The sequence below is a fragment of the Vigna umbellata genome, chromosome 4 (genome assembly GCF_029865625.1).
Source record: "Vigna umbellata cultivar VRB3 chromosome 4, Vumbellata_1.0, whole genome shotgun sequence".
In the NCBI taxonomy this organism is placed as follows: domain Eukaryota; kingdom Viridiplantae; phylum Streptophyta; class Magnoliopsida; order Fabales; family Fabaceae; genus Vigna; species Vigna umbellata.
In genome coordinates, this window is record NC_142168.1 from 74,061,470 (window position 1) to 74,081,052 (window position 19,583).

The 19,583-nt window shown below is 34.4% G+C and overlaps 5 protein-coding genes across 6 annotated transcripts; 4 read left to right on the top strand and 1 right to left on the bottom strand.

Annotated features, from left to right (window-relative positions):
• The first annotated feature begins 15 nt into the window (after positions 1–15).
• On the top strand, positions 16–1,565 carry LOC148201271 (uncharacterized). Of its 2 annotated transcripts, none has more exons than XM_088113616.1 (5): positions 16–234; positions 315–370; positions 482–594; positions 902–966; positions 1,039–1,565. In XM_088113616.1, exons 1-5 carry the CDS (start codon positions 149–151, stop codon positions 1,331–1,333), a joined length of 615 nt encoding a protein of 204 aa, XP_087969742.1. In that variant the 5' UTR covers positions 16–148; the 3' UTR covers positions 1,334–1,565. The 2 variants fall into 2 exon arrangements, with proteins under 2 accessions (XP_087969742.1, XP_087969741.1); XM_088113615.1 differs by having other exon boundaries at positions 24–234; positions 1,036–1,565.
• Positions 1,566–2,077: 512 nt separating this feature from the next.
• On the top strand, positions 2,078–6,444 carry LOC124828809 (amidase 1). Its single transcript, XM_047302187.2, has 10 exons — positions 2,078–2,350; positions 2,448–2,600; positions 3,387–3,511; positions 3,672–3,797; positions 4,249–4,431; positions 4,663–4,810; positions 4,927–5,095; positions 5,578–5,712; positions 5,823–5,984; positions 6,191–6,444. The coding sequence occupies exons 1-9, from the start codon at positions 2,241–2,243 to the stop codon at positions 5,943–5,945; spliced, it is 1,272 nt and encodes a 423-aa protein (XP_047158143.1). The 5' UTR covers positions 2,078–2,240; the 3' UTR covers positions 5,946–5,984; positions 6,191–6,444.
• Positions 6,445–7,444: 1,000 nt separating this feature from the next.
• LOC124828807 (NADPH-dependent aldehyde reductase 1, chloroplastic-like) lies at positions 7,445–8,979 on the bottom strand. The gene is made up of 4 exons (XM_047302184.2): positions 8,665–8,979; positions 8,146–8,522; positions 7,715–8,073; positions 7,445–7,629 (listed from the first exon to the last, which is right to left on the bottom strand). The coding sequence occupies exons 1-4, from the start codon at positions 8,962–8,964 to the stop codon at positions 7,607–7,609; spliced, it is 1,059 nt and encodes a 352-aa protein (XP_047158140.2). The 5' UTR covers positions 8,965–8,979; the 3' UTR covers positions 7,445–7,606.
• A 2,858-nt stretch (positions 8,980–11,837) lies between these two features.
• Positions 11,838–12,978, top strand: LOC124828808 (putative GPI-anchored protein At3g06035). The gene is made up of 2 exons (XM_047302186.2): positions 11,838–12,236; positions 12,331–12,978. The coding sequence occupies exons 1-2, from the start codon at positions 12,152–12,154 to the stop codon at positions 12,825–12,827; spliced, it is 582 nt and encodes a 193-aa protein (XP_047158142.1). The 5' UTR covers positions 11,838–12,151; the 3' UTR covers positions 12,828–12,978.
• Positions 12,979–13,748: 770 nt separating this feature from the next.
• Positions 13,749–19,461, top strand: LOC124828806 (uncharacterized). The gene is given in 10 exon segments (XM_047302183.2): positions 13,749–14,216; positions 14,219–14,442; positions 14,923–15,171; positions 15,275–15,571; positions 15,784–16,431; positions 16,515–16,583; positions 17,023–17,190; positions 17,479–17,695; positions 17,800–18,144; positions 18,902–19,461. Coding segments are annotated over 10 exon segments (2,673 nt in total). The 5' UTR covers positions 13,749–13,855; the 3' UTR covers positions 18,997–19,461.
• The last annotated feature ends 122 nt before the right edge of the window (positions 19,462–19,583 follow it).

Genomic DNA, 19,583 nt, shown 5'->3' on the forward strand with positions numbered 1-19,583 from the left:
TTACAGCTCCCTGAAATGCTTCTTATGGATGTCCAAATTTGCAAATCATTAAGGATGATGATTTATAACAATCAAGTGGGTGAATGATAGTAGAAGTTAGTATCAAGCTCGATCAAGTGACCTGCTGACTTCTTAGTTCGTGTTTAATATGCAGACAGAAAATTTTTCTATCGTGTATGAAGTGGAAGGAAGTTGCATTCAGCGGCACTATGTGAATAAGGATTTTGAGGATAGGTTTGTCTTGTTTCAGTCCAAGTTAAAAATTTTGGTAGATTTATCCGTTTTATACTTTGTTCCTCTGTTTGTGTGTGCAGTTTTATCTTGTCAAGAGCGCACAGATATAGATTACAATGCTATTACACTGATCAAGGTGTTCGTCCTACTTCTATGAGATAATGGTGTCTGTCTATCCTTTGGTTTGTGTCAAATATTCGTTCTTGATATTTTTATGTTACTTTTTTTTTGAACTCGCTGTGAGCAGGTTTGTTAGATGACATATTCAATATATCACAATATTGGAGATCTCGTAAGTACTCTCAGCCAAACTCCTGGCTTGAAAGTTGGTTAAGAAGAGAAATTCAAGCACTTATCCAGGTTAGTAAACTTATCAGATTAGTGGTTTGTTGGTGCATTATCTCTCAGGCCTTGACACTGGAAAATATCCAGTAACAGTGTGATTTATCTGCTACACGTATATTGATTCACATTTACGTTTTCTTTAGTGCTATTGTATGTATGTGCTTAATAATCATTGGTGAAATTTCTGATTCTTTCAAATCCTTCCCTCTCTGTCTTTTAATCAGTTTTTCTTGGGGAGGGAGGAAAACGGGAGTGGGGGTTGCTATAGTAATTGCATAGGTGTCTTAAATCTTGACTTAAACCTGCTTTTTCTAATCTAAAGGAGGAGGATGTTGACATCATTGTGCACCATATAATTGGCGTGGTCAAAGCAGCATTATATACAAGGTAAGTTTCTTTGTGCATTTTGAGTGCGGAAAACATGGATGGTGACTAGTAATAACTCTTGAATTACAGAAGAGAGCAGAAGTCACTCGTGATTGCACCCGAAAAGAAACAGGAAGAGTTCAAGATGTCAGTCTCTGAAGCTGCAAGGCGATTTCTGGCTGCAAGAACGGACAGATTTGTATATGAGATTCAACTATTTCTTGCTTCAGGAATGAACATTGAAGCTTATGATGCTGTGTACGTACAACGTTTAGGTTGGAGCTCTCCCGGGATAAATACTGAGGTTTCTCACAGTGCATTAGTTGATCGCACAACTGCGATTCCATACCTATACATATTTGATGGTGATCCTGATGAAAATGAGTAGATTATTTGTTCTGTTATTCTCATGTATTTGCTGTAATTTCTTCCTGAATAGCATAGGAAAATTTTTTTCACACTTCAATGAGTGGTATTGATCCTGTTCAGTTACCGCAGAAGGTGCCATTCTCCACCCAAGAGTGTAAAGTTGTTTAACACATGTTTGTTGTTAGTATAACAATTTCCATAGTCTAATTTTATGAAGTTGTAACGAAACAGGGGAGGCTCCTTTTCCAGCATGTTAAAAGCTTGATTTTTTAAGCATATAAGCTAACAACATTTGCACACTTTCAAAAATTAATAAATAAAGAAAGCATGTACACATTTGATTATTTGGTTTAATGTATCATATGAGGTGTTACCCAATGGTGTGTGAAACATGTTATCTCCACTGTGCGATACGCCATAAATCAATAAAACAAAAAAAGAAAAGTTGACTGCTGGAAACACTAAGAAAAGTAATGATCGATAGGAATACATAAATTAATCAACACGAATAAATGGTGCGAGAAATTTAAAATGAAGTGAATAAAGTGCGTAGGTTTCAACAATCTTGCAGTTGGAAAAACTAAAAACTATGGAGGATAATAGTATAAATGAATGAATGATGCCAGAAGTGAAAACTAAAATAAAATGGTTTTTAAACTTGAAGTAGAAAAGTGGACAAGGTGTACAAGAAAATGAATGAATGAATGGTGTGGAAAATAAAATATACTAAATGGTTGGTTAGTAGAAAAGAAATGTTGTGCGACTGGTATTTGGATTGACCAATCAAAGTTTAGCCTTATCTTTACAAGAATCGTGGAGTAAAACACAATGCTATGAAATTTATTCTGACTTGAGATGCTCTTTAATTTATTAGCATTACCATCCATTAGTGGTTTGTAAACGTGAGAGAGGAACTTACAACAGGAATGGAGACAGCTTCAGATGACTACGGAGCATTCATGGAGAAATTCACTTTACCACCAAATTCTGTTCCCGATCTTCCGCTCAATTCACTCACCTTTGCTATTAAAGAGATGTATGTATTTTTCCTTTCGAGCCACAACATTTCTGTTGTCAAAAATCCACTTTTTCTGCAAGTTGAACTTGAAGGAGGTTTTTGTGTCGAACAACAGATTTGACGTGGAAGGATATGTGACCGGCTTCGGAAATCCTGACTGGGCAAGGACTCATCCGGTGGCCACTTCTACTGCTCCAACAGTTTTGGCTCTTCTCGGAGCAGGTGCCACTTGTGTTGGTAAAACTGTCATGGATGAAATGGCTTACAGGTTCGGTTTTTTTTGCTCATATTTTTGCTCATTCCAAAACCCATAGGGATCTATCCTGTAGTTCCCAACAACATTTAATGATGTGCCTACTTAGTAGAAATTGAATGCTTAATGAAAACCTTTTAAGAGTATTCAGTAATATTTATGGAATTCTTTATACAAGTAACTTTTATAGCATTCACCACAAAACTTAGTTCGTTGAATACTGGATTCCAACATCCCTTCTGCATACCACCAATAGAGGGCTACCGGAGTTGCAGAACCTTTTAAACTAATACAAAATAGGGTGTAAAACATGCAACATTGAAGAAGAAAATCACATAAGCTCGAGTTTTTTCAGATGATTGGGAGAGGAGTCTCACTACCCAGATTTTTCGAAGATAGTGAGGGAAAAAAACAAAGGAAATATGAGAAACTTTATAACAAGAATTACCTTCTTTTATGACTAGCTTTAATGTTCAAAGGGTGACTATTATCTACCATTTTTGTGTAGACTGATTTGTTAGGATAAATCTTAGAGTTGGAAGTAATATAACTTTCTTAGCTTTCAGTCACTATGTAGATCATATGGAAAGGACAAGGTTCCCCAATAATTAAGATGTCTCAAAAAGTACGCAAGTAAGGTTGCACTTCATTTAAATGGATAATTTCTCACTTCTGTTCATTTTTATTGAGCTTTCACCTTATAAAATATGACTGATTATTTGTATTTTTTGTCTCGGATATGTGCATATTTTGAACACCATATTTCTTCTACTCACATGACCGAGTACTCTTTTGTGGCAGTATAAACGGGGAGAATATACATTATGGCACGCCTAGAAATCCTTGTTCAGCAGACCGAGTTCCTGGAGGATCTTCTAGTGGCTCTGCTGTTGCAGTTGGTGCAAAGCTTGTTGATTTCTCATTGGGTGATTTATTCTTCCCTTCCATCGGTCATTTTTTGTCAAAATTTTGTCAATAATTTCAAGTGCTGATACGTTTTCCTCAAGAGTGAGCTATTCTTGTTTTCCGTTGAGTATCATTTTGGCATCATTTGATTAATACTTGGAATGGTCTTATTAATCATAGGAACTGACACCGGAGGGAGTGTAAGAGTGCCCGCATCATACTGCGGGATTTTTGGTTTTCGTCCTTCTCATGGTGCTATCCCAGTATCAGGAGTTATCCCTATGGCACAAAGTTTTGACACTGTGGGTAATAATCCATTAACTTGATGACTGTGTTAAATCTCTACATTTCATGATTTTTATTTTAAAGCCTAAACGTATCATAATGAAAATGTGATTAGATAGTCTCGAGGGGAGTTAGTTATCAGTTTCTCTTAAACTTTACAATGAATAAGTTTCTTTATTCAATCCCGTGCTCTGAAATTTACATAAGAATTTATGTAAAATATTTACCTCACGGTTCTAGTACTTGTTTTTCTCTACTTATCTGGTTAAAAGGTATTCATGATATATAGCAATACGAAGTTAGCTATGAATTTTTTCCTCCAAATTTTTAGTTTGAATTTTCCCTTTTCTACATTTCATCTCCTAGTGATATGGTGTACAAGTAGTGGTGTTGAAATTATAGCTCCACCAGCTGTTGAGCGCTTCTTCTCGGTACTCATTTTCTTGTTCCTCATCTTCATCTTTACATCTAGGATGGTTTGCCAGGGATCCAATGATTTTGAGCAAAGTAGGTGGTGTAATTCTACAATTGCCAGAAGTAGCACCAGTCAGACCTTCTTGCTTCATCATTGCAAAGGACTGCTTCCAGCTTTCATTCATTCCATATGATGTAGTTACACAAACTGTCGTGAAAGCAGTAGAGAAGTTATATGGAGGTGAATGATCAGATAGATCCGTTGCTGTCAATTCAATGTTATTAATTGTTAATTATAAAGCAAAAGATTCCAAGATATAAATTCTAAATTAATAGGAATTCTTGTTCTACCCCTTTTAGTTTAGTTATAAATCTATTTGTGGTTTCATCCCACTAACGATGTATGATATGCATTTTGGAAAAAGTTTATTTTACCAAGTGAGAAGGTTTTTTGTTGTATCCACTATTGCAGGGGATGTATTAAAGCAGGAAATCCTTGGAGACTATGTGAAGACCAATGTTCCAAGTTTGAAACATTTCATGAGTAAAGAGAATACAGACCAAATATTTAACATTCCATCACTGTCTGCACTTTCAAGTGCCATGCGGTTACTTCAAAGGTATAGCTCACCATTAATCCCTAGTCTTCAGTAAAGATAATTATAATTTTCTAGCGGATTGTGGATTGCCTTAGATTGAAACTTGATTCTAGCTTTATTTTTCACTTGTAATGTAGGTATGAATTTAAGAATAACCATGGTGAATGGATCACAGCAGTCCAACCAGATTTAGGTCCTGGAATCTCAGAACGTGTATCAGATGCCTTAAGGACAACAGGGGAGAACATTGATACCTGTTATTCGGTAAAAAGAGAACTGCACGATGCCCTTGCTGCTCTTCTTGGGGTATTCTTCCTCTTAATTTACTGATAATCAGCATATTTCAACATACGAACATGAATTATATTTTAATCAAACCATATAGATATATGTGTGTGCATATTATATGCATAAGCCATTCTGTCTGGCATAGATTCTCTCTTTAAGTCTTCACTAAAGGAAGCCTTTATTTTTTGCCCATTGAGAAATAATTTCAAACATGCTTGTTATTAATCGTGGAGCAATTTTTTTGAAATACTATTTGAAACCCTTCTGATTTTCAGCAAACCTTTTCATTTGTCAGAAGTAAAAATTATCTGTACTTTTCTTTTATATCCTCTAGCTGGACTGTGTTTGTTTTCGAAACAACTCATTCCACAATGAAGATTATAGATTCTCCCTCTTAATCTCTTTTGTAAAAATAAAGGAGTGTAGTCATTAAGCAACACTTATTTTTGTAAGCTTTCCTTTTGTATAAGTTACTATAATACTGTGTTAGAAAATTTCAGGATTTTGGTGTTCTCATGATCCCCACAGTTCCAGGGCCTCCCCCAAAACTTCAAACAAATACGTCTGAATTAGAAATCTTTCGTGCAAGGGCTTTTAGCCTGCTGTCCATTGCTGGAGTATCTGGATTTTGCCAGGTTGTCCCTTTCTCTAGTGTTTATGAAGCACTTGGACTCATATTTTCCTTAATCAATTAAGCTTCATGTCAGAATGTTATAACAATGTGGTATTTCCTGACATTGTGTAGGTAAGCATACCACTAGGGATGTATAATAATCTTCCCCTATCAATTTCTCTGGTTGCCAGACATGGTGCAGATAAATTTTTGCTTCACCTTGTTGAGAGTCTTTATGCTAGCATCAAAGAATAGAAAGCAGCATAGCAGAGAGCATCAGTTACTGATATAGATGTAAGTTCTACGTTTTTACCATAACTGAGAAAAAGAAATTTATGGAAGCTTTGAGATCTCTGTGCCGTCACATTTTAGTCCCTCTTTTTTATGTACTTGTTGGAACAATGAAAGTCAGCGATAAACTAGATATTTTCTGTTTTTTTCTGTGTCTACACGTATATTCTTAGGCTTATGCGCAATAATATGTTTCCCATCTTTTGCAGATGCTTTCAGTATGGATACCAATGTCAAAGCTGGGAGAGAAGCAGAACCTGAACAATGGACATAAATCAAAGAAGGGAAATTGTGTAAGGAAATTCATGCTTATCTGAGTCCTGTTTCATTCGGATGTTATAAAGTTCAATCATTCCTTAAGTCATTGGCTATGAAAGCAAATAAAGTCGCATTGAAATTGATTGTAATTCAATAGTACTATATCATGTTAACAAATAATCAGTTGTTGTTGATGCATTTGATATTCAGCTGTGTCAGCCTTAGAGAAATTAGTTTAATGGGAACCTCACCTCACAGGCACACGTGAAGAGCAACATCCATTTATCACACACCAACACTTCTCCCTTCTCTTCTTGAATTTGGCTGGCGTGTCATCAAATATGAAGTTAACATTATAGTTATATTACAGCTCAATCCACTGCCAAACCCCTTTTAGGTATTTTAATAACTTTTACTTTCAAAACTAAAAAAAAACCTCTCAAACACCTGGAAAAAAATCAGACGATGATTCAATATATGCGGAATTACAGTAGAGATGACAGAAAAGGTAAGAGATGAAAGAAAAGGTTAGAGTAAGAGATGAAAGAGAAAAGATTGAGAAGGATGAGAGAGGTGAATAAGGATTTGGAGTTTTTTTTAGTTTTGAGAATGAAACTTAGAATCCAAGGATATTTTTGTCTCTACTAAAATCTGATACACATTGTTAAGGTATTATTGTTAAGGTATTTTTGTCTAATAAGGTATTTTTGTCTAATAATGTATAAGAGTATTTGTCTAAGAGTATTTTTATCTACTAAAATCTGATAGACATTGTTAAATTAAAATATACTAACTGAAATAAATAAATAAATATAATATATATATATATATATATATATATATATATATATATATATATATAACCAATCCATTTGTTTAAGAAAAATTCAATTTAGGAGTGGAATTGGAAGGCGCAGAAATTTGTTGTGATTAATCATATCGTGGTCCTGATCTTCAAGTTGTTGGTATAATTAACTAAACTCTTCCAAAAACTAGAAAGACTTGAATTTACTGAGAGTGTCCATTTTATGACTCTTTTTTTTGTAATCTTAGCATAGGATGTCTCTGTCGTCTTGTGATGAAGAGGAATCAAGAAAGTTCTATTATCATTCATTTCTGTAACTTTGAGCCTCTGATATGTCTTCTTAGTTATTTGTTAAACTCAATTAAGTAGAATGTCACACGCACTTATAACCAGACACATATACACCTTAACACATACCGAACTTTATTGCATGATTTTACTCTTCGTATTTCTCTACAAAGACTTATTTTATTCAGCTAACACCCCCACCTCGAACAGTGAAGAGAGAAGCTGATTCACACAAAAACGTAACACCGTACTATTAGAGTATCACTGATGCAGTTTAACCATTGACAATAGTTCCACCTGAAAATGCACATGCAATGTTAATTAGTAAGTCAACCAGAGTGTAGTAGTATATAAAGTACTATATAACCATAAGCAGTGTTACCATTGGGGTGAAGGACTTGTCCAGTTATGTAAGAGGAGCACGAGTTGGAAGCAAGAAAAACAAAAGATGGTGCAACCTCAATAGGCTGACCAGCTCTCTTCATTGGAACTTCACCTCCAAATTCTGCAGTTTCTTCCTCCTTGAAAGATGCCGGTATCAGTGGAGTCCAAATGGGTCCTGGAGCCACCCCATTTACCCGAATTCCCTTGCTAACCAGCTGAAGGGACAGTCCCCTCGTAAAGGCCACAATTGCTCCCTTGGTTGAAGTGTAATCCAGTAGTTTCGAATTCCCCTTGTATGCATTCACTGATGTCGTGTTGATTATGCTGCTTCCTTCCTTCATGTGCTTCAAAGCATGCCTAAATAAAACAAAAACACATCATTTCATGTTTTCTATCACATCATTTATCATTCATGATTCACGATTTTACCTGGCCATGAAGAAATAGGCAAAGATATTGGTTCGAAAGACCCTCTCAAGCCTAGGCTCATCTATATCCTCCACAGTTCCACACTCGTATTGCTCAGCTGCATTGTTGACCAGAATGTCAATACGACCAAAAGCACTCACCACCTCGTCAACCACCCTCTTGCAATTCTCATCATAACCCAAATCAGTCGGTATGGCAATTGGATCCTTGGCATCCGCAGTCTTGGCCCTCTTTATCATCTCCAGGGTCTCCTTTGCATCCTTGTCCTCACTCCCCTTCACATACGTGAAGGCCACAGTAGCACCTTCTAACGAAAACAAGTTACTCACAGCTCGTCCTATCCCAGAATCACCACCAGTAATTAATGCAATCTTCCCCTGAAAAAGGAAATCCAATTTTCTACACAGAATGAATAGCAGTGACACCAAACAAACAAAACGCAACGTGCATGCATGCGTGCACCATCTTTTCTAAACTAAAAAATTAACAGGAAACAATAAGGTTTTGCTGTGTGTCTACTTGGAGTTTATTGGAAGGCTTGTAGTCAGGGCTGGTGAATTGGGGTGGTGGAGTCATAAGATGTTCCTTGCCGGGCTGTGTTTTTTGCTGCTGAGGGGGGAATTTCTGTTGACCGGAAGCCATTGTTGGAAAGAAGTTTTGGAAGAAAGTTGATGATAATGAAAGATGGATGAATATATATAAAGGATTGGATTTGAAGGTGGGAAGAGGTGAGGATGATGTGTTGATCAAAAGGGGTTTGAACATGCAACGTGGTGAAGAGTGGCACAAGGAGGTGTTCACGTGTCCTTTTATTCGCATGCACTGGACCCGTCTGAGGAAACGGACATTCTCGACCAACACACTACGTCTTCTTTTATGTTTTTAATCCACTTTTTTTTTCTTTCATATTATTTGATATATGTTTTTACATATTTAAAGCAACTTTTCATTTCTTTTTCTAATAATTTTACTAACAAAATTGCTTTAAAAGGAACTATACTAAATGTATGATGGGTTTAATTAAATTATAATTTAATAGATTTCATGATATTAATATATATTTCACTATCACTTACCAATTTAGGATTTATTTGCGTTTCGTTCGAGAGCTTTCGACATAGAATTTATTGAGACAAATTTATTTAGTTGGAAAGGAAAATTCTAATTTCTAGACAAATTAATCTCATACCCTATTCTAACAATATAATAATATATATATTAGTTTATATAAAAATATGAAAAAAATTAGAATTGGAATATTAATATATTGAATTGTTAAGTGATTGTATTTTTTTGAAAAATAATTGATGGACATTCAAAATATAAATTTGATATATACCTTAAAAAAAGATAAATTATAGATGTACGGGTGTGATAAAGAGAAAGATAAAAATAAAATAAATAAATATTTAATATATGTATAAAATAGAAGTGTATGTATAGATATATAATTTTTTTAAAATACTAAATATATAAAATATATTAAACCTATCAAGAATATATTTTAAAATATATACTAATCTATGATTACAAAATTTGGAAGTCCAAAGCCTTATATTACCACTAAGATCAGCCTCTTAGTATGTGCATGACTGTGAGTATTTTTTTTAAAAGAGGTATTGGGCAAAAGCACTAAAATAGTGATTTTTTTTCTTTCAAACTTGCCTAAATGGATAGTTTTGAAAAATAGTTATAAAAATGAGCAAGTCGTCTTAACATAATATAATTTTATTGAATAAGTTATTTTAGAGTAACACATTTTAGTATTTAACGTAGAATATTTTTAAATTTAAGTCTTAGTAAGGTAACACAATAAATTGTATTTTAAATTGAAGTCACTTTAATGTAATATGATTTTAATTTAATTTTGATAGAAGATATATCATATTAGAACTACTTCAAATTTGAAAATGTTTTGTTCTAAAGTTGTATCAGTTTCACACGACTTTTCACAAAAATCTATTATCTTGATATGATTTGTTCAATTTCACAATTTTTTAAAATTATTTATTTTGATAATTATTGAAAAAATTATACCAAAATGGTGCTTTTGCAGAGATATTAACACATCATTTTTTTTCATAAAAAAGGTAATATCATATTTTCATAAGAAAAGGAAATATGATCTTTTGACAATTTCTTAAATTTTTTTCATTTGTTTGATAAAAACTCAAAATTATTATAATTGTACGGCTCGTCAACAAGTTGTCCGAGAGATTAATTAGTTTATGATATTTAGCTTTGGAGGTCTTGTATACAGTATATATGGTTAATCATTAGTTAACCAAATGTGGTATTTTTATCTTATTAATCTAGTAAGGGAGAAGACATTTTTATTAGAAAAATCGAATGGTCAGAATGGAATGACTTAAAAGAAAAGATCGTTCTAATTAAATTCTTTAACCAGATTAGTGAAATTTGAGTTTGTAATTAGGTCAACAATGATAAAAAAAAGCCTATTATAAAAACTGTAAATATAGATTCAAGATAAAATAATAAACTGTGCATTAATTATACATTTATAATTTTTCCATTCAAACAAAGTGACTCTATAGTATCGAAAAATCTTTTATAAATATCTCTCAATCGATTAACAGAAAATAAGTTGGAATAAAGAGAAAAGGACAATCAACCCTTAAAAAAGATTTCACGGACCCAATTTTTTGAAACAATAATGATATCTTGTAAACTATTTGTATTATAAATTCAATTAAGATAAAGATAAAATTATATGATTAGTTATTTATTATTTTTAATATTTTTGAACAGTGAAACTTTTGGATATATCATAATAAATTTTAAAGATCAGACTTTTGTATTTGTTACGATTTTGTTTTGATAGATTTTTTTAAGAAGAATCATTGAAAAAAAAAATTAAAAATAGATCTGAGTCAAATTTACGTAAAAAGAACATTTAAAAACATAAACTTTTGAAATTTTTTTCTTACATGATTCCGAACATTTTATCTTCTTAAATTTATTCTTGACATAATAATAAAAGATAAAAAATAAACTACATACTTAAAATAATTTGTGGTGAAAGCTCAAGGATAATAAATCATTACAAAAGCATACTAAAAGAGATCAAATAAAAAAATAAACACATTTATTTATTTTTCTTTATTTTCTTATTCACTAATTTGATAATGTGATAAGACGTGAGCAGATATATGGACCTACGTTGAGCATTGTACACAAGAGAAAATTATGCATTCGGAATTTGATTAGAATGAAAAAAGCAAAAACTTTCCAAATCATGGATGCCTATCTTGTAAATACCACTTTTCCCAGAAGCAAAAAAGAATAATTGCACGTCAGAAGCAAGGTAGCAGAAAAAGTAAGGAAGAACTCCCTCTCTCTAATAAAGCATAAGGAATCATCCAACCATCACACACTCCTTTACTCATTCTATTTCTCTTAAATACCTCTCCATACATAATTTATACAACTTTACCTTAATTATTTTATATTTTTATTTCGAACTTAATTAAAACATATATTCCATAATTTCATGTATTATATGTGGCCGAAGTCAATAATAAGATATCTTTTATTAGATATTTAGTACTAGATAATCTGCATCCATTGCTATGCCAATATACCGTCATTCAAAAAGGAATCAAGAAGGCTTGGACGACAAGTATCAATAACGAAGAGTTTGTTAAACGAAAAAAAGGCTATACAGAGTAAGTTCAGTTCTGTTCCACGATAACATGTCACATTTTCTAAGAATTAAAATGTCTATCCAAATTCAATAAAGAAAACATGGTATTTCTGCATTTAGTTGGTAATTCCACAATTTCTGTAGTGTTATGTTATTGAATCTTTTCATTCTTATTCCATTCTCCTCGTCAAAGTCTCTTTTTTTACCTCTTTGTAATTCTACAGTTTTTTTTATATTTATAAATACATGTTTTCACAACAGTCTATCATAATCACATGAACACATTGTTACACACACTTCTCGTGAGACCATTCTCCTTGTGTTTTTTCCATCAATTCAATCATGCTCTCTTTCAATGTTGGTCTTTACCTTCTCATTGCCTCTCTCGTTGTCTTCCACCTGCTTCCCAGTCCAGTGGCCTGTGATGGTAAGTAAATCTCGTTAATCAAGCGAGAGAAATCACTACGTGTTGTGACATTTCTCATGTTACTGATGATTGATTTGTGTGGCTTCCACTGCAGACAAGGAGAAGGATCTGCTTCATGACATCAACACTTACAGAAAAATTTTGAACCTTCCTGTTCTGGATGAGAATAAGAAGGCTTCTTGCTTAGCTGAGGAGATTGCAGAAGATCTAGGAGAAGTGCACTGTGAAGTCTTTCGTGACTACTACCCGACGCCTGGTAATAACTCAAAAATTCCCAACTTTCAAAAGAGCATAGACAAATGCAACATCAACATCAACACCACCACAGAAGGGGTCGTCATGCCTCTCTGCGTCCCCAAGTTGAACTCCGATGACCTGTTTTCCAACTACACCAAATTCAATCGCTTCACCAAGTACCTCAATAATTCCAAGTATAAGTCTGCAGGTCTTGGCTCCGAAGATGATTGGATGGTTTTTATTGTCGCCACCAACGCTACTTCTGGAGATTTCTCCTCTGCATCTTCTTCTCTGCTTCCTCACTTCCTCATGCCAGCATTCTTCTTCGCCACGCTTCTTCTCTTCTTCAAGTAAATCCGTTTATTCGCTCCAATTTTCTTTTCCCCTTTCTTTATTTATTTCTCTAATTTTCCATAATTTGCATGTGAGAACATCACCATTCACGTGCTTGTAACTGTAATTCATCATGTATATTGGTATCTCAAATGTTGTTCTTCGGTTGAAATTTGGGTAAAAATTAGAATGTTTATCAACATATAAAAATGAAAATCTTACTTGGATTTTGAATTCCACGTAATATCAATTTATTTATGTAAAATGAAAATCTATTATTTTATTATTGTTAGATTTTGAATTTGACATAATATCAATTTATTTTATTTATGTACAGAGCCTGAGGACAGAATGATCCAATTGGTGGGTCTTAAACAACAAATGAGATTGATGATTATTTCCTTAAGTTAAAACATGATTATTAACATTTAGATTATAATTAGATTAATATTAATTTAAATAATAAGATAAGATAATTACATTGATTATGTATTTATTATTGAAACTATCGAATTCTTCCCAATATCAAAGTTATCAAAGTAAAAATTATGACCAACTAACATTTGGATGCACATTACTTAAAAGACTTATAATCGTGACTCTACATATCGAAACAATTTATATATGTTGAATTTATCTTTTATTCATGTTGTATTTATTAAATAAAATCTTCTAAAAATCATCAGTTTTCCTATTAATCTAAACATTTTAAAAGAAAAAAAAAAGGTTATTCAAACATGACGAAATAAATTGGTGAAATTTTTAAATGAATTATTAACTTTGTTGTGCAATATAGCATAAAAAAGTAGTGACTGTACGTTGAGGAGTTAATTTTAAGAGGATAAACAATAGTTTTCCAATAAATTAATGTTTATATGCTGAATTAGCGTAGCGCAATAAATCCACATCAGACGATAGGTGTAGTAGTGGCAGTGGCATTACATAATTCACACGTGATACATCACCTCACCATTTTTTTCGCAACACAGACGCGAAAACGTTATTAACATCTTACGAAAGAAACGCAATTGCTAGCGAGTCTGGGAGCTATGGCGGAGGAGGAGGACGACGACGAGAGCTTCGGCGACTTCACCTTCGCGTCGTTTCCGAGTCAACCCTTCCCTTCCACGACGAACGACAATAATAACTTCCTCGTCGACAACGATTGGGGCGACTTCGTTAACCATTCCAGCCGGATCAACAACGACCTATCGAAACCCTTACCCGATCCCACGACGAAACACGTGAATGGCATCAACGACGTCGCAGTTCAAGCCGAGGTGGCGAAAAAGGCCAATAGAGCTATTCCGCTCTCGATCTTCGGCGAGGAGGAGGAGGAAGAGGAGGAACCATCTCCTTCTAATGTTTTCCCCAACGGCGGGGTTGTCAAAGGGGGATCTGGTTCGAATGGGTCGTTGGAATCAGTGATTTGATTTCCAGTTTGTATAATCAGCAGCTTCCTCAAATGGATTCTATCAACGGATCGGTTTCGGTATCCAATGGTGCTGCTCCCAATCCCGCGAACACCAAGGAAAACAAATTGAATGAGGAGGAGGATGAGGTGGAGGAGGATGAGGATGGGTGGGAATTCAAGTCTGCGGAATGGGAAACTGGAATCAAGAGCCAGGATGTTAAGGTAATAGAACGAATTTATTTAAGGTGTGTGGTTGTTGAACTTAAGCTGAAGAGAATGCTGGAATTCACAAGTATCATTGATCTTTCTTTCCTTACTTTTAGAATTGTCGGCGTATATTGCTTGTACTATTGACACGGGGTTTGGGGAAAGCTATGTACCATATGAGTTATGTGATTGCTTTTTATTTTTGCTAGTAATATGTGATTATTTTTAGTAGATTCCATGTGAGAAGCAAGAGTTAATTCCCCGAAAGAGAACAGAAAAGGGTAGGAAAATAGTGCTAGTGGGTATCGATGAGTTGTTTTGTTGCATGCTTAAATTTTTTGTTTCGTTTTTTCCATTGCCCGCCAATATCTATGATTTAAAGTGCATTAAGGGGCTATTTTCTTGGGCTAGAGATTGATTACGTCACATAAATACATACTGTCTCGTTCATGTAATGAATTTTGTCTCCCTGATAATTTGTATTATATTTTAAAGGCTGAATTGCAAAAGCATGATAATGGTGCTCTTCATGCTGTTACTGTGTCCAATTCGTCCAATGGGATTTCGGACAAAGCTGGTGGGTGGCACTTGGAATTTGAGTTAAGTCCAATATTTGCTTCGCAAAATCATATTAACCCACAACCTGGTCTGAATGGTGAATCAAAAGATGTCGCAACTGGGTTTGCCATGCCCAGCCAAAGTTTTGGGGAATTGAATTTAGGGTCTGGATCAAATCAAAATTTGGTCAGTTGTTTTCACATAATTTCTTCATTTTGTGTTACATTGTTCATTCACATTATTGAGGAATATCCATTAACACCATCTGATTGTGGTTTTGTGGTATTAGAAAGCATTGGAGAAGGCTGACGTTTATCCCACTAGTATGGAATTACTCAAATTTGACAGTACAATTGGTTCATCTCTTGCATCAGTATCTCATCAATCTGATGAATGGAACTTCGGATTTAATTTCAATTCCAGTTCTGTGGGGGAAGACAATCATAGCTCAGAGCCACACTTGAAAAGAATCGAAACCAAAATCAATCAGGCTGATAACAGCATAAACAATGCTTCCCCAACTAATATAAATGTCAATTCAGATGTCAATTTGTTTGAATCAGAGGGTGCTATTACAAAACAAGAGGTACTGAATCAGTATGATGTCATATTTTATATGTCATGTGACATTGTATAGGTTTAACTTCTTGAAGAAGGATTTTCAATCTTGATTCTTGAGTTACTTTGATTTTATGAAAAAATTTCACAAGTTTGTCTTATGACTCATTTCTCTGTTTATACTTAAGTGTTCATACTTTTTAAACATAATACTGTTGTTACTATTCTTTCTATTTGCAGAAGCCCCTAACAGGCACAGAGAATCGTAGGGAAGCCTTGCCTCTGTCAATTTTTGGTGATGAGACACCAGATACTGATGAACAATCTGTGCCTCAAGATCTATCTCACTGTACACCAACATCCCCAGTAAGGAACAATTTCAATAGCCTTGCATCCAACTTATCTATCAATGACATATGGAATTTGTATAATCAAGCTGAAAAACAAACTTCTCCAAAAGCAAATGAAAATCAGATTATTGCCTTACCTGAAGTATCAGGCTCCAGTTTGGTTACTGATAATGATGGTTTAGATGATGATTTCTGGGACTTTAAGGATGCTTCAACTGAATCAAGATTCACCCATGAATCACAGCGAACTTCTTTTAGTTACACATCACAAGTCAATGACAATGGGTTGCATTCTTCCCCAACTGTTTTAAATTCTGATTTGGCCAACGATGAAGATGATTTTGAGGATGATTCATGGGAATTCAAGGATGCCATCTATGGAACACAAAGTCAAGATCACACATCTACTCTAGATCTCACAGATTTACCGGTGGCCCAGTTATCCACGAAATTAGAGCTGAGTGACTATGCAGAGTTTTATAGCAAATTGAAGGATGAATTGTGCAATTATGTTCTGTCTCATCTTCAGAAACTCAAGGTAACTAACCTTCTGTGGTCTTTTTTTGTAGATAATGCTCAAATTTTCTGGCACTGAAATTACTTATAAATTAATGTTCTTAGAAAACTCTAAATGATGCTGCCCTTTCGGGTGAAGATGCCAAAGCAAAAGCTCTTGAGGAACAAATTCAGGTCAGTATATGAACTATTCTGTTATCTATTTCCTATCTAATGTTTTGTGGTTTTTGCTTATTTTTCCCTTGCTATAGTAAATGTAAAACTCTGGGAAAGGGATAGGTGAGTGGGTTTCTCTACATGGGGGAAATGAGAGAATCCGGAGGTAGGTCTGGAAGGATTTGGCAAAAATCTAGCAGAAACCCAGACCTAATGGTTTGCCTGTGACTTATGTACATTGGGTCGAAGTCTGCCCCCACCAAACACCCCCCTCCTACCCCCCACCCCCACTCCAAATCAAACATTATCGAGTTGAGCTATTAGCATTATGTTGTTGTGAATTTGGGTTTCTTCTGCTTTTGTATTTGTGTGTGGATATTTTTTCCTTGTTATTAATCAAATGTACAAGCTATTAATAGTTCCGGAACTGTTTCTACTATTTTTTCGTCTTTTATAGGAATTCTTGGAGATACTGCATCAGGACAAAATGAATGTCCCTACTGAATATCTCTCTGAGGATTATTGCCCAACAAATGTCTGCTTTAATGAACTTCTTGAAGTTTTGAAGGAACCTAGGTTCCAACCTTTTGAGTCCGAATACCAGCTAGCATCAAGGTTGTTGATGGTATGTCTATTTCTTGAAAATATTCTGTTGTATTTTTAAAGTTTAATGTGTTGCACGTGCAAATAGTACTGTAACTATGAATGGTTTTGATAGTTTCAAACAGAATATATGATTAAATATCGGATTTAGCCATTTCCGTCAATAGTGATGTACTGATATTTTTTCTCAATTTTCCTTGAGATTAATTTTATAGATTATAGTTTATATTTTCTTATTTTATTTATTGATAACATTCTTTCTTACCAGACCATTAAGTTTAACAACACTTGTATATTTGTATTTTAATAGGCTGAGAAGGATATTAAATCTGCAATTGAACTTTTGAAAGATACAGTATCCACGTTAAGGATTCTCAAGTTGGGATCAAGAGAAGATCAGTGTAATTATCTTACCATATGGTCCAAAATAGCCTTTGTTTGTTCTCAAGAGCTGAAGCATGGTGCTGATGTTTGGAAGCAAGTTGTACTAAAGAATGTCCATGACCAGATATTATCTGACCGAAAAGGTAAGCTACATAATTATGTCATGCCTAATACATATGCTGCTGATGTAGATGAACTTAAGGAATCTGCAATAACCTTTGTTTTCTGGGGTGGTGGGTTCACATAGGTGTTCAGTATATCATTGCACTCGGGGAAATTTATAGAGTTGCAGAAATCATTGGTGCTTCAATCAAACTTCACAAACCTTGGATGTTATCAGATTACACAGATCATAAAAGTTTATGTTTCCTTTTGGACGAGTGTTATAGCATATGGTTGGCTTCCGGACTTCAAGAAGCACTTTTGAGTATATCAAGTCAGAATAATTTTGAGCCAGATGAAATTTCAAGGGAATTAGTTGAGTCCATCAAGTATATTCACGAGCTTGATGAACATGCACTTCGTAGCTATGTTATCTCTGGAGAACAAACTACTTGTCAGTTGTCAGCCTTGCCAGGGGGTTGCATACCAGGTATGTGCGCTATAATTTTGACTTTCTTTGAATGTAAGTGATAAAAATTGATTTAAAATGAATTTGGATCCTGTGCTGTTCATGCTTAATAGGAAAAGTCCTGTTAATAAATTTTAATCACTTATTGAATATATTTGGTTAAAATAAAAGCTAACCAGCTAATTATCCCACTAAAGTAAGCACTCATCCCATTCTTTTATAGTTTTAGTTGGCTTTTATTTCAACTGAATTTGAAATAAATGTAATAAATGGTTAGGATTTTATTTAACAAGACCTCTCCTGTTAACGATAAACATGGGAGAATCCAAATCCATTTAAAATTATTTTTTGATAGAATATTTTCCTTATTGCTTGTTACTGTGCATAAAGGTGTCCAAATGTCCATTATTAATGAATAGGAAAAATATAATATCTTAAGTGTGAAAGTTTCCTAGCTCCTTTCGCAGTTGTCGCATGGAGCTCCTTCAGTGAAATCTTTTCATGTTAGCTAAAGAGATATGATAGCAATTGAGCAGTGAACTTGTTCTCCAATGGTTTCATGTTACCGAAAAAAATATTCCACATAGCCAAAAAGAAATGAAAATAAGGTGCACGTACTGCAGGATCAATGTTGGAAAGAGTCTTTTCTGCATTATATTACACCAATTTACATTTGCATTTAGTATCTGTTTGGATCAATAGCTACAATGTGTGGAAATTTCAACTACCTACCACTTTGGCTCTGTAATTCATTTACCAAATGACTGTTGTGGATCAGGGTTGAATTTGGTGACATGGAACGGGAAGCATTGCATCGTGAAGCTTGCGAACTTGTGGATCAACCTAATAAGTTCGGATTCACCCAAGATGTGACACCTGCCAATTCAACTGTCCCTCCTTCACAACGAGTGACTATTTCACTTTTTCAGTGGTTGTTTCGCGTTTCACAATGAGTTAGATTGTGGCGGGACCCATTGTTTTGTTAGTGGGGGTGAGACCTTTGGCGCACGAACAACAGCTGTAGTGAAGGGAGAGTCTGTATGGGATGAAAATCATTCTATTGAGTCGAACCAGGCAAAGTTACCAATTAAGTTCATTCTTTCTTCAATAGGTTACCATTCTTTCAGGAAAGCTTTATAACAATAGCCGGATTTGTTACAGGTGTAAGATGTATTACTAGTGATAACGAAGAATTATATACTACGACATAGAGTATAATTTTGGATACAATCCAGCCATGCAGAAGAAACTGTATTGCTTAGTTATCGTATGATTCTGGTGTTGTAAAGTAACTGGGATTCTTCCCTTCTCAATTTTATACAATGGTATTTGGCATGATTTAAATTCCCAATAGTTTGGTTTAAATTTGAAAACCAAGTGTGATATTTGTCTCTTGTGCACACCAGCACTTGCCGAATCAGCTCAAGACAACTCAATCGGAAAGACAACTCAATTGGAAA

What these genes read in the sequence shown, in the direction of transcription:
- LOC124828809 (XM_047302187.2), top strand. Translation starts at nt 2,241, where the DNA reads ATGGAGACAGCTTCAGATGACTACGGAGCATTCATGGAGAAATTCACT. An exon ending in ATGGATGAAATGGCTTACAG is followed by an intron (nt 2,601 to 3,386) that starts GTTCGGTTTTTT and finishes CTTTTGTGGCAG; the next exon opens with TATAAACGGGGAGAATATAC. An exon ending in ACAAAGTTTTGACACTGTGG is followed by an intron (nt 3,798 to 4,248) that starts GTAATAATCCAT and finishes CTTTACATCTAG; the next exon opens with GATGGTTTGCCAGGGATCCA.
- LOC124828808 (XM_047302186.2), top strand. Translation starts at nt 12,152, where the DNA reads ATGCTCTCTTTCAATGTTGGTCTTTACCTTCTCATTGCCTCTCTCGTT. An exon ending in CAGTCCAGTGGCCTGTGATG is followed by an intron (nt 12,237 to 12,330) that starts GTAAGTAAATCT and finishes CTTCCACTGCAG; the next exon opens with ACAAGGAGAAGGATCTGCTT.
- LOC124828807 (XM_047302184.2), bottom strand. Translation starts at nt 8,964, where the DNA reads ATGCGAATAAAAGGACACGTGAACACCTCCTTGTGCCACTCTTCACCA. An exon ending in AGCCTTCCAATAAACTCCAA is followed by an intron (nt 8,523 to 8,664) that starts GTAGACACACAG and finishes TTCCTTTTTCAG; the next exon opens with GGGAAGATTGCATTAATTAC. An exon ending in ACAAGTCCTTCACCCCAATG is followed by an intron (nt 7,630 to 7,714) that starts GTAACACTGCTT and finishes GTGCATTTTCAG; the next exon opens with GTGGAACTATTGTCAATGGT.
- LOC148201271 (XM_088113615.1), top strand. Translation starts at nt 149, where the DNA reads ATGCAGACAGAAAATTTTTCTATCGTGTATGAAGTGGAAGGAAGTTGC. An exon ending in AATAAGGATTTTGAGGATAG is followed by an intron (nt 235 to 314) that starts GTTTGTCTTGTT and finishes TTGTGTGTGCAG; the next exon opens with TTTTATCTTGTCAAGAGCGC. An exon ending in ATGCTATTACACTGATCAAG is followed by an intron (nt 371 to 481) that starts GTGTTCGTCCTA and finishes CGCTGTGAGCAG; the next exon opens with GTTTGTTAGATGACATATTC.